This window comes from Oryctolagus cuniculus, chromosome 14, assembly GCF_964237555.1.
Source record: "Oryctolagus cuniculus chromosome 14, mOryCun1.1, whole genome shotgun sequence".
Classification (NCBI taxonomy): domain Eukaryota; kingdom Metazoa; phylum Chordata; class Mammalia; order Lagomorpha; family Leporidae; genus Oryctolagus; species Oryctolagus cuniculus.
This window is the reverse complement of record NC_091445.1, coordinates 39,781,391-39,794,121: the sequence shown is the minus strand read 5'-3', so window position 1 is coordinate 39,794,121 and position 12,731 is coordinate 39,781,391. Positions and strand designations below refer to the sequence as shown.

The 12,731-nt window shown below is 43.4% G+C and overlaps 1 protein-coding gene across 5 annotated transcripts in view; it reads right to left on the bottom strand.

Moving 5' to 3' along the window:
* MARCHF6 (membrane associated ring-CH-type finger 6) overlaps positions 1–12,731 on the bottom strand; it is a 98,678-nt gene that overhangs the window by 10,128 nt on the left and 75,819 nt on the right. For all 5 annotated transcript variants that reach the window (XM_051853570.2, XM_070056585.1, XM_051853574.2 and 2 more), the window contains 3 exons: positions 11,537–11,718; positions 9,127–9,261; positions 2,002–2,091 (listed from right to left, as the gene is read on the bottom strand). In XM_051853570.2, coding sequence (XP_051709530.1) covers positions 2,002–2,091; positions 9,127–9,261; positions 11,537–11,718 — 407 coding nt within the window. The remainder of the gene's footprint in view (positions 1–2,001; positions 2,092–9,126; positions 9,262–11,536; positions 11,719–12,731) is intronic.

The following is a 12,731-nucleotide window of genomic DNA, read 5'->3' as shown; positions in this document are numbered from 1 at the left end:
AGAGTGATTTGTATTATTACTCAAGATTGCATTCATTTTACCTGAAAGTGACAGGAAACAATGTAAAAGCTTGTTTCTGAAAAGCTTGTATAAAGGAAAATTTAAAAAATCTAAAGGAATTTTATGTAAAAACTTAGCAGCAAAGAATTCTACACTGAATCTAAAGAGAAAGCCCAAGCATTTCCACAATATCCCATCCTCTTGTCCAGCCAGTGGTCCCCTGTAGGTTCTGTGAGGATGAAGTGGAGACACCTTGGGGATGGGGGACACCGATGCAGCACACAGGAAGAGGACAGGAGGGCAGCGGTCTGCTTTCTTCCCCTCTGGTCCGCACAGGGCTCAAGCCTCTCACTGCCCAGGATGTGCAAATCAACTCCATCCCCCCAGGACTTCAATGACAGACAAGCCACACCCTACACAGGCACGCTTCCATTCTAGAAGAAATCTAACTAACCCAAATGCATTTTAAAGAATGAAGCAAGGCTTCTCAGTGTATCTCAAACAATCTCAACCATTTTATATAAATTTATACACACATGCACTGGGGCAATGATGCATTAGAAAATACTACAATGATAAACAATGTTTCATAGCCTCCCCACATTCCTGTACAAGGGCCTAGAGACTGCAGTGGACTGGAGCACTCAGACCCTGAAGCAGATGCAGCTGTGACCCCCACCTGCACATCAATCCACCACACTTCCAGGGCCCTTCTGAATCAGCCCATGCAGCGACTGAATCAGCGACACATGCAGCACCTGGGAATGCCGGGGTTCTCCCAACCACCGGGGTTAACAGGCACTTATTGGGCTGATTTACTTGTGTACAATGGACTGAGAACTATTTTTTTTTTTTTACAGGCAGAGTAGACAGTGAGAGAGAGAGACAGAGAGAAAGGTCTTCCTTTGCCATTGATTCACCCTCCAATGGCTGCCGCGGCTGGCGCACTGCGCTGATCCGATGGCAGGAGCCAGGCACTTATCCTGGTCTCCCATGGGGTGCAGGGCCCAAGCACTTGGGCCATCCTCCACTGCACTCCCTGGCCACAGCAGAGAGCTGGCCTGGAAGAGGGGCAACCGGGACAGAATCCGGCGCCCCGACCGGGACTAGAACTCAGTGTGCCGGTGCCGCTAGGTGGAGCATTAGCCTATTGAGCCGCGGCGCCTGCCCCTGAGAACTACTTTCTTTTTTCCCCATACATCAAAAAGAATGAGACCTTAACTGCTGCAGAACTGTGACATATTAATTAATCTCCTGGTATAAAGCTAAGTAAGGAGAAGAAGGCTGCCCAGAAGCACATTTTCTGCATAACTGAAATTCAAAGAAATCAGTCCTAAAATGTTGTGTTGGCTATTTTAGATAATAATCTCGTACAATGAATTACTATACTTCTTAGTCTTGTTATCAGAAACTACAAAAGCAAAATCTACCTTTTTCAAGGTCATCATAACAACCAAATTATCTGATGGTTCCATAATACAACTGTCTTAGTTGCTATATACTTAGAATAGTCCTAAACAGCTCTGCTTTTTAAAATCTATTTATTGCCTCAAGCAATAATCTTCCTTCCGTTGACCTTCTATAGTTTAGACACAGGAACAGAGAGGGTTCTTTATCAGAACTCCTACTCTGAAAACACAAACAAATGTGATCACTTTTGCCTCTACTCTGGACAAGGTTTTAGGTCCTCTAAGCTGGTGCCTAAAGATGACTTGAGAGTGACTGCTGAAGTTCATGGTGGTGGGAGAGACCAGAAGATGCTACCCTAACACATGGCTCTGTGGCAGCCCCTGTGTAATTCTTTTAAATAAATCAATCTTAAAACACACACACACACACACACACACACACACTCGTGAGCGTACCTACGCAGACATGTTCATTTAAAAAAAAATGCAGAAAATTCAGAAAAGCAAAAAAAATGAAAACTAAACTTCCATTAGCTAACCATAACCAGGATAGACTTCCAAATGTCCCTGTCTGAACACTGATGTCACTTACCTGTTCAATGACAGTTTTCAACCACCACTGAGGGCCCATCAGCGTTATAGCTGCAATGATTTTGGCATGCAGGACTCCGAGTGCCCAATCCTAGAGTAGTAAAAACCATTTAGCACACTGCTGTTGTTCATCTTGACAGTAAACTCAGCAGAGAGGTCATACAAGTTTCTTATATTATTTCACTTCTGCAGGACTGGTAAGGATTCTACAGATTAACATACTGAAAAACACACATATTTTTTCTTTAACTCAACAGCCCAAGTTGAGTGTTTCTATCAAAAATCATCTTTATATCTTTTGGAAATCTATATAATATATTTTCCCTAGAGATCAAGAAAAGTCAGAATATTATTTGAGATCACAATAAGCAGATACATACCTTGGTTTTATTTAATCAAATCATCTTTAGACTGTTTTATGTATAATTAAGACTGTGAAGCCAAGTTTGGCCTAAAAATACTATTCTAAAGGCTCACAGAAAGCTTCAAACTTGAAGCATTTGCAATTCTTCTGTGGAACTGTCATTAGACCCTCTATTACTTTCCACTCCCAATATTACCACATACCAGGCCCTTCATGGTGTTCCTGCCTCTGGCCTGCCCAACCCCATTCCACCTGGCAGCCATGTAATCACCATTCCTTTCCCATATATCATACCCACCATGGTAGCTCTCAAAACCCAAATCAGCTCATGGAAGTCAACTTCTCCACCTACAATCTTAACATCCTTAGCATGGCACACAGAGCCCTCCAGAGGCTGTTCTGGGGGGCCGGCATTATGGTGTAACAGGTTAAGCTGCCATCTGCAATGCCAGCATCCCATACCAGGTGCTGGTTTGAGTCTCAGCTGCTCTGTTTCTGATCCAGCTTCCTGCTAATGCACCTGCGAAGGCAGTGGATGGTGGCCCGAATACTTGGGCCCCTACCACACAATGTGGAAGACCAGCTTAGGCTTCCTGGATCCAAGTTTGATCTGGCCCAGACCTGGCTATTGCTGCCAACGGGGAGTGAACTAGTGGAAGCACTTTCCCCTTTGTCATCCTGCCTTTCAAATAAATAAACAAAAACCAAAAAGGCAAGGGGGGAGGATCTGTTTTAAACAACATATGGAACATTTAGCTTTTGTTTTTGTAAACATTTATTTATTTGAAAGGCAAAGTAACAGAGAGAAAGAGAGATCTTCCATATACTTGTTTCCATACAGCATCACATTTTTTCCCTTCTGGAACCAACCCCATTATCCGTATATTAAGTCTCCTGGATGCAACCTCTAAGACACTTATCTTTCCCCTCAATTCCTCCTCCTATAGTTTTGCTCCCTGCTTTTTTGCGCTGTCTTCCAGGACTCCAGTCCAAGCCTCAGTGGCAACATCCACATGTTCTACAGCTCCACAGCAACCACACTGCTGCTGTGCCACTGTCCATGGACACACGTGTGTTTAATCACTTTTTTACTTTGCTGTTCAAACTATTCTTAGTAAGTTTTTTTTAAAAGAAGCACTTCAATTTTCTTCAATGTTTCTAAAATTTTGAATTAATGGTTTTTCTTGACTTTCAAAATTCTTTTTAAACTTTTTTTCCCCCAAAGAAACCACTTATTTAATTATTACAAATTGTGTAAGTACAACTTCAGAAATACAGTGATTCTTGCCATCATACCTGCCCTCCCACCCCACCTCCTCCTCTCTCTCCCATTCCCAGTCCCATTCTCCATTAAGGGGGAAAAAAAAAAAAAAAACACCAACTACTGCTCAACAGAGTGTTTAGTCATTTCTGGGGAAGCTTACGGCGCCCTGGGAGCCTTCTCACAGATATAAATTCTGATGGTTCATATGACCTTTCTTTCTGTAGCTGCGGAGCGACCCTTGGATAAGGCACCTGCTATTTTCCTCTGCAGCCTGAAGGCTCAGTTGGGACTGGGTGTATCATTCTTTCACCCTTCAGACCTCTGAGATGGTAGACCCCAGCTCCCTACTGAGGAACATGGAGAAAGCCACTGCTTTTCCTGCTGTCTTCTAGGCTCACAGGCAAGGAAGGCTCACCTCACCAATTCAGCTTGGTCTTGGTCTTCTAGGAGTTCCGAAGGCTCCCAAGTGAACTTAGGGTCCACCCAAAGAGGTCCCTATATCACTGAGGATCAGCCTCTTTCAAACCCACTGCTCTACAGCTCTCCTCCACAGGATAAGACACACCACGCCCCCTGCTGGAGTTCCACAGAGACCTACAGCCACGTGCACAAGAAATGCAAGCAACGTGCAGCCAGGGATGGAGAAAAGGCAAGCCACTTGTCCTTCAAACACCTGGAGGTGTTACTCTCAACAGTGAGGATAGCACACTGCACATAACCACCTGCTGGTTGTGCTTCTCCTCTACTCAGAAACACGTCTGGGAGCTGCCAGACCAGCTAAGGAGCTATACTTCATTCTTTTCACTTGCTACACTCAATTCCAAAGCATAGACATACCACATTTAGCCACTCTCTGTCACTCTGCTTCTCATTTTTCTGTATTACAAAAAAATTATGTAATAGTGGGTGTTTGGTGTAGGAGTTTACCACTTGGAACACCCTCATCTCACAGTGGAGTGCCTGGGTTCAAGTCCCGGGTTCGCTTTCAATTACACCTTCCTGGTAATGCACCACACCCTGGCAGAGGCAGTAAGGAAAGAGGGCTTTATTCTGTATCAAATGCAGTTGGAAGACAGAACAATCATTGATGGGTTACCTTACCAAATCCTATCTAGAAAAAGGGCGAAATGAGGCTAAAACTGTACCTGGTAATGAACCAACAGCCAGCCGATCATATTTGCCAAGAAAAGGGATGTTTGGTTATTTTGTGGTTCGAATAATTCCTACGTTCCATATTCAAACAGTAACAATAGAGTCTTATTTTGGTTTTGCTCAATCATGACCACAGAACGGCCTTGTATGACACTGACGTTCTGTGAAACTGTTTACATCCAACAGAACTCCATGGCTTGGCTGTCAGAACTAGGCTAGCTCCTCCATGGCAGGGTTTTGCTCTTTTCCAGCACTGTACCCTGAAACTCAGCAGAGGCACAGGGTATCTGCCTCATTTGCTGTGGTATTACGGTGGAACTATGATCAAGGTAGGGGAGTGTCTGCCTGATTCCTCTATTACAAGTTGTGTGTTTCACTTTCAAGTTATCAACCCATTAAGTGACACTAACCACTTCTACATTGTGGGTGTCAAAACACAGCCCATAAATTAACCTTCCATTAAGTGGTAGGGGTCTCAATCCCATAGCTTGAACGTGGGTGAACCTTTGCTTATATCCAGTAGAATGCAGTGAGAATGACACTGTAGGGCTTTGGAGACAAGGTCTTAAAAGATGAAACAGGGGCCAGCGCCGCGGCTCAATAGGCTAACCCTCTGCCTGTGGCGCCGGCACACCGAGTTCTAGTCCCGGTCGGGGCGCCGGATTCTGTCCCGGTTGCCCCTCTTCCAGGCCAGCCTTCTGCTATGGCCCGGGAGTGCAGTGGAGGATGGCCCAAGTCCTTGGGCCCTGCACCCCATGGGAGACCAGGAGAAGCACCTGGCTCCTGCCATCGGATCAGCGCGGTGAGCCAGACGCAGCACGCCGGATGTGGCGGCCACTGGAAGGTGAACCAACGGCAAAAGGAAGACCTTTCTCTCTGTCCCTCTCTCTCTGTCCACTCTGTCAATAAATAAATAAATAAATAAAAAAGATGACACAGGGCATATATATGGCACTGCAGTTAAGATGCTGCCAGGGACATGAGCATCCCATATGGGAGTTCCAGAGTTCAAGTCCCAGCTCTGCTCTGGATTCAAGCTTCATGCTAATATATACCTCGGGGGGCAGGTGACAGCTCAAGCATTTGGTTCCCTGCTAACGCCTAGCATCCATCTACTTCTGAGAAGCGAGCTCCAGTGGGTGTCCAATAGTGTTCCCAAGAAACAGCCTTGCACACAGTTTTTCACACTCAGTTTCTCTTCTTGAGTGCAGGGGTCAATACCCTATCTACCTGCCTAACTATAACCTCTTCTGTCTCCTGTCTTACTACTACCACCTATGTGGGAAGCCTGGATTGAGCTGCCCTTCAGATAAAACAAATACTTATATTTTAAAGGGTGATGAAGCTTCTACTTTGCTTGTGGAGACACTCAGTTCCCTCACCCGTAAAAGCTCAGCTACCTTGAGGCTACTTAACTGTAATACAACAATAGCAAATGAAGATCCATCAACCTAATGGGCTAACATCACTGACAATCCTTGCTGAAATAAATGATTTTGTTAAATCTTGCAAAACTGGGGTCGGTGTTGCGGTGTACTGAGTAGAGCTGCCACCTGTGATGCTGGCATCCCGTATCAGTGCTGGTTTGTGTCCCAGCTACTCCACTTTTGAATAGCCCCCTGACAATGGCCTGGGAAAAGCAGTGGAAGATGACCTAAGTGTTTGGGCCCTGCCACACACGTAGGGGACCTGGATGAAACTGGCTTCAGTGTGGCCTGGCCCTGGCCACCATGGCCATTTGGGGAGTGAACCAGTGGATGGAGGATCTCTTTCTCTCTCTGACTTCTAAATAAATAAATCTTTTAAAAATTTTTTCACAAAATCATGATTTTCTAATTCTGTTCATCTCTCTACCTTCTGACATTATTTTGTTTAAAACAAACTAAAAAAAGAAAAAAAAAAGCTTTCCTTCAAATTACAGCAACTGGTTACCCTGCAACACAGCTCTTACGTAAAGATGTTAACACCTGCCTTTCTCACTGATTCCAGTCTGAGCCAGGTGCATTAGGGGAAGTTCCCCATATAAGCTCGCTGTCTCACTTCCGAGTCTTTGGCTTCTTCCAGAAATACAGTTATTCCTTTCTTACCCATTTCCCTAGACTCCACTAATTAGGTAGGTTTAGGTATTAGCTCCTTCAGAAAACCATATCTCAAAGTCCCATGACTAGGCTGAACACGTCTCCTACATGCCACATAGCTGCTGTGTATTCCCAATCATACCACACAACACCCATGTATCTGTCTAGCTTTCTCACCATAATGTCAGCTCCTCAGGAAGTTCCTGCATTAGTCTCCTTGTTGCTTGTATTTTCACAAAATACATCATTTGGGTATACATTAAAGCACTTAAGAAAATACATTCTGGGGGCCGGCGCTGTGGCTCAGCGGGTTAATGCCCTGGCCTGATGCGCCGGCATCCTATGTGGGCACCGAGCCTAGTCCCGGCTGCTCCTCTTCTCATCCAGCTCTTTGCTATGGCCTGGGAAAGCAGTAGAGGATGGCCCAGGTCCTTGGGCCCCTGCACCCAGGTGGGAGACCTGGAGGAGGCTCCTGGCTCCTGGTTTCAGATCGGCACAGCTGTGGCCGTTGCAGCCATCTGGGGAGTGAACCAGCGAATGGAAGACCTCTCTCTGTCTCTACCTCTCTCTGTAACTGTCTTTCAAATAAATAAAATAAATCTTTAAAAACAATACATTCTGTTAAATAAAGTTTGTGGGTATTGTCTATCTGAAACGTAGAAGGAAATGCAGCTCAAATAATGTTCATTTTCAGGCAACTTCACTCTAAGAAAAGGTAAATATTAATCCTGAAATGCCTTGGAATGACTGCAACTAGTGCTCTTTTCCCCAATATCTACTAAGAAGGTGAGATCGTAATTCTATATGGTTAAAAATCTCAGGCTCTGAGTACAACCAAAGTCACAGTTCTTTTTCCATGAGTTTTCAGACCTCTGCTGTAACCTACATGGGTTTCCACAGGATACTCTTAATGATCCAGAGATTTCACAGGAAAACATTCTCTAATAATTATGCCAAAGTAGTACTGTCTCAAAAGTCAAAAGAAGCAAGCACAAGACTGGAAAGATCAATACATCTTATTTTATTATTACTTATTTTTTTAAAGATCCATTTTTTTATTTATTTGAAAGGCAGAGCTACAAGAGGAGAGAGAGAGAGAGAGAGAGAGAGAGAAATCAATCTTCCATCCACTGGAAAATGACCACTCCCAAAATGACCACAAGGGTTGGTGCCATGCAAGGCTAAAGCAAGGAGCCCTGAGCTTTCTCTGAGTCTCCCACGTGGGTACAGGGGCCCAAGCACTTCAGCCACCCTCTATTGCTTTCCCAGAAGCACTAGCAGGGAACCAGATAGAAAGTACAACAGCCAGGTCTCAAACTGGTGCCCATTTGGGATGCCACCATTGCAGTGGAGGCTTAACCAGCTACACCACAATTCTAGCCTTAATTTTTTATCTTTAAATACTGGAGAAGCAATCTAAATATTTGTGACATTTCAACTGAGAAATTCTGTAGCCTTTTTAGAGGAATTCTAGGATCTGTATAATATATTCTGAAAGCAGATTAATGATCTTATTAAAATAATTTTATGGAGGCCGGCACTGTGGCATAGTGGATAAAGCCGCAGCCTGCAATGCCGGCATCCCATATGAGTGGCTGGTTCAAGACCTGGCCGCTCCACTTCTGATCCAGCTCTCTGCTGTGGCCTGGAAAAGCAGTAGATGATGGACAAAGTGCTTGGGCCCCTGCACCTCTTGGGAGACCCGGAAGAAGCTCCTGGCTCCTTGCTTTGGATCAGCTCAGCTCCAGCTGTTGCAGCCATCTGGGAAGTGAATCAGCAGATGGAAGGCCTCTCTCTGCCTCTCTGTAGCTCTACCTTTCAAATAAATAAATATTATAAAAAATAAATAAAATAATTTTACAGGGCAACAGGTTAAGACATTGCCTGCAATCTCTATGGACAACAGTTCGAGTCCTTGCTGCTCCACTTCCGATCTGGCTCCCTGTTAATGAGCCTGGGAAAACAGCAGAAGACAGCTCAAGTCCCTGGGCTCCTGCACCCATATGGGAGACCCAGAAGAAGCTCTTGGCTCCTGGCTTCATCCTGGCATAGCTCCAGCCATTGTGGTCATTTGCGGAGTGAACCAGCAGATGGAAGATCTCTTGTTCTAACTCTACTTTTCAAATAAAATAAAAAAATTTTGTTTTACAAAGAATACCCAAAAAAAAGTACCTTTCTAAACCAAATGCTTACAAACAAAATAATTTAGGATTTTTTTCTGATCTCAAATTCTTAATGAAACATAATCAGCAAAAGATATGTATTTACCTGCCATGGATAAAAAAGAGGAGTCTGATCCAAGGGAACCCTCAGGGGAGCAACAATGACTAGCTCAAACAGGAGCCCCAGAAGGAGCGGGACGACTCCAGCCAGCAGCACGGCAACTATCAACGTCTTCATTATCTGTTAGGAAACAAAAGACTATGTCATTCAAGGGCATCTTCCTAACTGTAGCCAAACTCTGTACCCCACTTTGACATGCCTAACAGAGCAACTAAACAATTTAAACACACTGTTATGTCTTTAAAAGAAATTTCTTCAATCTGTGATTGTATGAACTCAAACTACAATGAAAACTTGAAATTACTATCCATTGCTGCTACAAAAGAGAAAATTATGGAAAATTCATTTTACTTATAAATATTAACCAAGTGGCTGTGCTGGTTTACTCACAATCACATTCTAATAACCAGGCTTTGTCCAAGAAAAGCCACTGGATGGCTAAGACCTCTGATACAACAGTGGTTCACACACACATACACTGATCTGTATTGGGAAAGGCTCAGCACAATGCTAGTTAATTAATCAGGCTGATCAATCTGACTCTTCCAGAACAGTACAGTCCAAGAGAACTTACTAAGATGATAAAACATATCTGACTGTTGAATATGGTAGCCATTTAGTCTCTTGGTTTGTCTATTAAAGACAATGCAGCTGGAGAATTTGGATCAAGTAGAAAAATGAGAATAAATCTGAGACAAAGAAAAAATGTATTATGAAAAAGCAATTACAAAATTCTGACACAGAAATCAGCCCTTAAAATGGCCTTGGGTCTGATACCCTCTCTTTTTCTTAAGGCAGCCTCAGTGAGCACATCTGCTTCAACAAGAAGAGCCTGTATGTGGCAGGCCTGGAAGACTCAGTACTGCCTTCTTTATTTGGCAATCTATGTGACAAATGACAAACAGAAATAGCCATTCTATATTTTAAGTATGAGAACAGTAAAAATTGTCATTATCTTATGCATTAAATAGCAATTAAATCCCTTTACTCAAAACACACATTAATCTCTCACTATAAAAAACTTTTTTCAGCACTAATACAAAATGTATAAAGTTCAAATGAAATAAAAATATAAATTCAGATACAAAACTAGAGTTGATAATACAAATGAAAAACTGATCTAAACATATTTACCAGTCACTGCCAACATTGCATAAAGATATAAATCACTACACTTGGATAAGCACCTTAATTTTTTTAAACCTTACATTTATGGAAATCAAGCTTTTATCGAGAGAAATTATATCAAACACTTAACTACACTTTTTTTTATAAGATTATTTATTTATTTGAGAGGTAGAGTTACAGACAGTGAGAGGGAGAGAGAGAGAGAAAAGTCTTCCTTTCGTTGGTCAAGCCCCAGTTGGCCACAACAGTCAGATCTGTGCCGACCTGAAGCCAAGAGCCAGTTGCTACTTCCTGGTCTCCCATGCCAGTGCAGGGGTCCAAGCACTTGGGCCATATTTTACTGCTTTCCCAGGCCACAGAAGAGTGCTGGATTGGAAGAGGAGCAACCAGGACTCAAACTAGTGCCGAAGGCAGAGGATTAACCTACTGCACCATGGTGCTGGCCCCTTAACTTTACTTTCACATTGGCCAAGATAATCCTAAATTAGCAGCAGGCTACATAGATAAAAGAACATGACTTATATGAAAAATATTAACTGGATCCAAAAGTCAAGATTATATATGTTGCTCCTAAAGACAAGATTATATGTTTTGATCCCAAAGTCAAGATTATACATGCTGGAGTGATGCTGGCATCCCACTTGGGCACCGGTTCAAGTCTCGGCTGCTCCACTTCCCATGCAGCTCCCTGCTATGGCATGCAGAAAGCAGTGGAGGATGACCCAGTGTTTGGTCTCCTGCACCCAGGTGGGAGACCTGGAAGAAGCGCCTAGCTTCAGCCTGGCCCAATCCCAGACACTGAGGCCATGTGGGGAGTGAACCCGTGGATGGAACATCTGTCTCTTTCAAATAAATAATCTTTAATACACAAAAAAATACACATGTTCAAAGAGAACAAATTAAAAAAAAACACCAATAAAGGAAAATTCTACTTAAACTTCATTTTAATTCTACAGAATACTCCTTTCCTTAATGAAGTAATAAGTTTTCTTAAATTTTTAATTGTTTTACTTAATTCAAGGGCCTTAAGTGGATCACTTAGCATATTTTTAACACTCAAAAATATCTGAATATATAACACTGGAGTTTTCAGAATGAACCAGAAAGCTACCATCTTACGATATTCTAAATCAAAAATCAACTCTCCTGACGCTATCAGAAAATACTAAGAAAACTCATAAAACTGGAGAAAAAGATTTAAGAAATGACTGGAGAAACATTCACTACTCCCATCAGACAAGACCAGTCTTCTATTATAAAAACCTACCATGAGGGACCACTCTTTAACCTTCTGGAAGATGACTCTGCGTCCCTGGGGCATCCACGCCACCAGCACAGTCACTGCCCTGATGGTTAGCCAGCAAACATAGAGACCACAAGCAGCTGTGTAGAGTTCATGGATCTTGGCAGTCCCCGTCCAAAATGACATTAACCAACGGCCAGCAAATACTGAAAATAGAAAGGCTGATAAATGAGACTTGCAGCTAGGTAAAGAGAACTGTAATCGTGGTGTCCTATTATTAGTATTTTCACATCAGGACAAAGATATCACACTCTGATGCACCAATGACATCATAAAATAAAGACAAAAATCACAAACTCTAAAGAGTAAACAATACTTGATTAAGATACAAACAAAACACAGGAAGTTGACAGGAACACACTCTCCTGGGACAAGCACTCTGATTTACCAAGCCAATCACTTGTTCCTTTGGATCTGGAGAAACTTGAGGGTACTACTGTTTTCCCTGTTCTCATTCCCACATGAAATCAGTACCCCTGTAATGCAGGGGTGGGGAATGGCAGGGGCCATGGAAGACCCACGGAATCATTTGGTCTTGCCCTACCATGCCTTAGGTAGTACTCAAAACTCACAGAAGGCTGCCGGCGCCGCGGCTCACTAGGCTAATCCTCCGCCTAGCGGCGCCGGCACACCGGGTTCTAGTCCCGGTCAGGGCACTGGATTCTGTCCTGGTTGCCCCTCTTCCAGGCCAGCTCTCTGCTGTGGCCAGGGAGTGCAGTGGAGGATGGCCCAGGTGCTTGGGCCCTGCACCCCATGGGAGACCAGGAAAAGCACCTGGCTCCTGGCTCCTGCCATCGGATCGGCGCAGTGCGCCGACCGCGGCGGCCATTGGAGGGTGAACCAACGGCAAAAGGAAGACCTTTCTCTCTGTCTCTCTCTCTCACTGTCCACTCTGCCTGTCAAAAAAAAATAATTAAAAAAAAAAAAAAAACTCACAGAAGGCTAATTTTTATGTTATAATTATGCATGGCCAGCAAATGATGTTATAAATACCCAAGCAGCCCTTGGTAGAAAAAAGTTTCCACACCCCTGAAATGGAACAAAGATGTGGAATTTTTTTTTCCCTATTGTCTGTACTGTCAACACTTTCAAGATTAGGGAACATCACAAATAAGAGGAACTTTCTTCCAACTGATTCATTTATCAAGATAGAAAACTA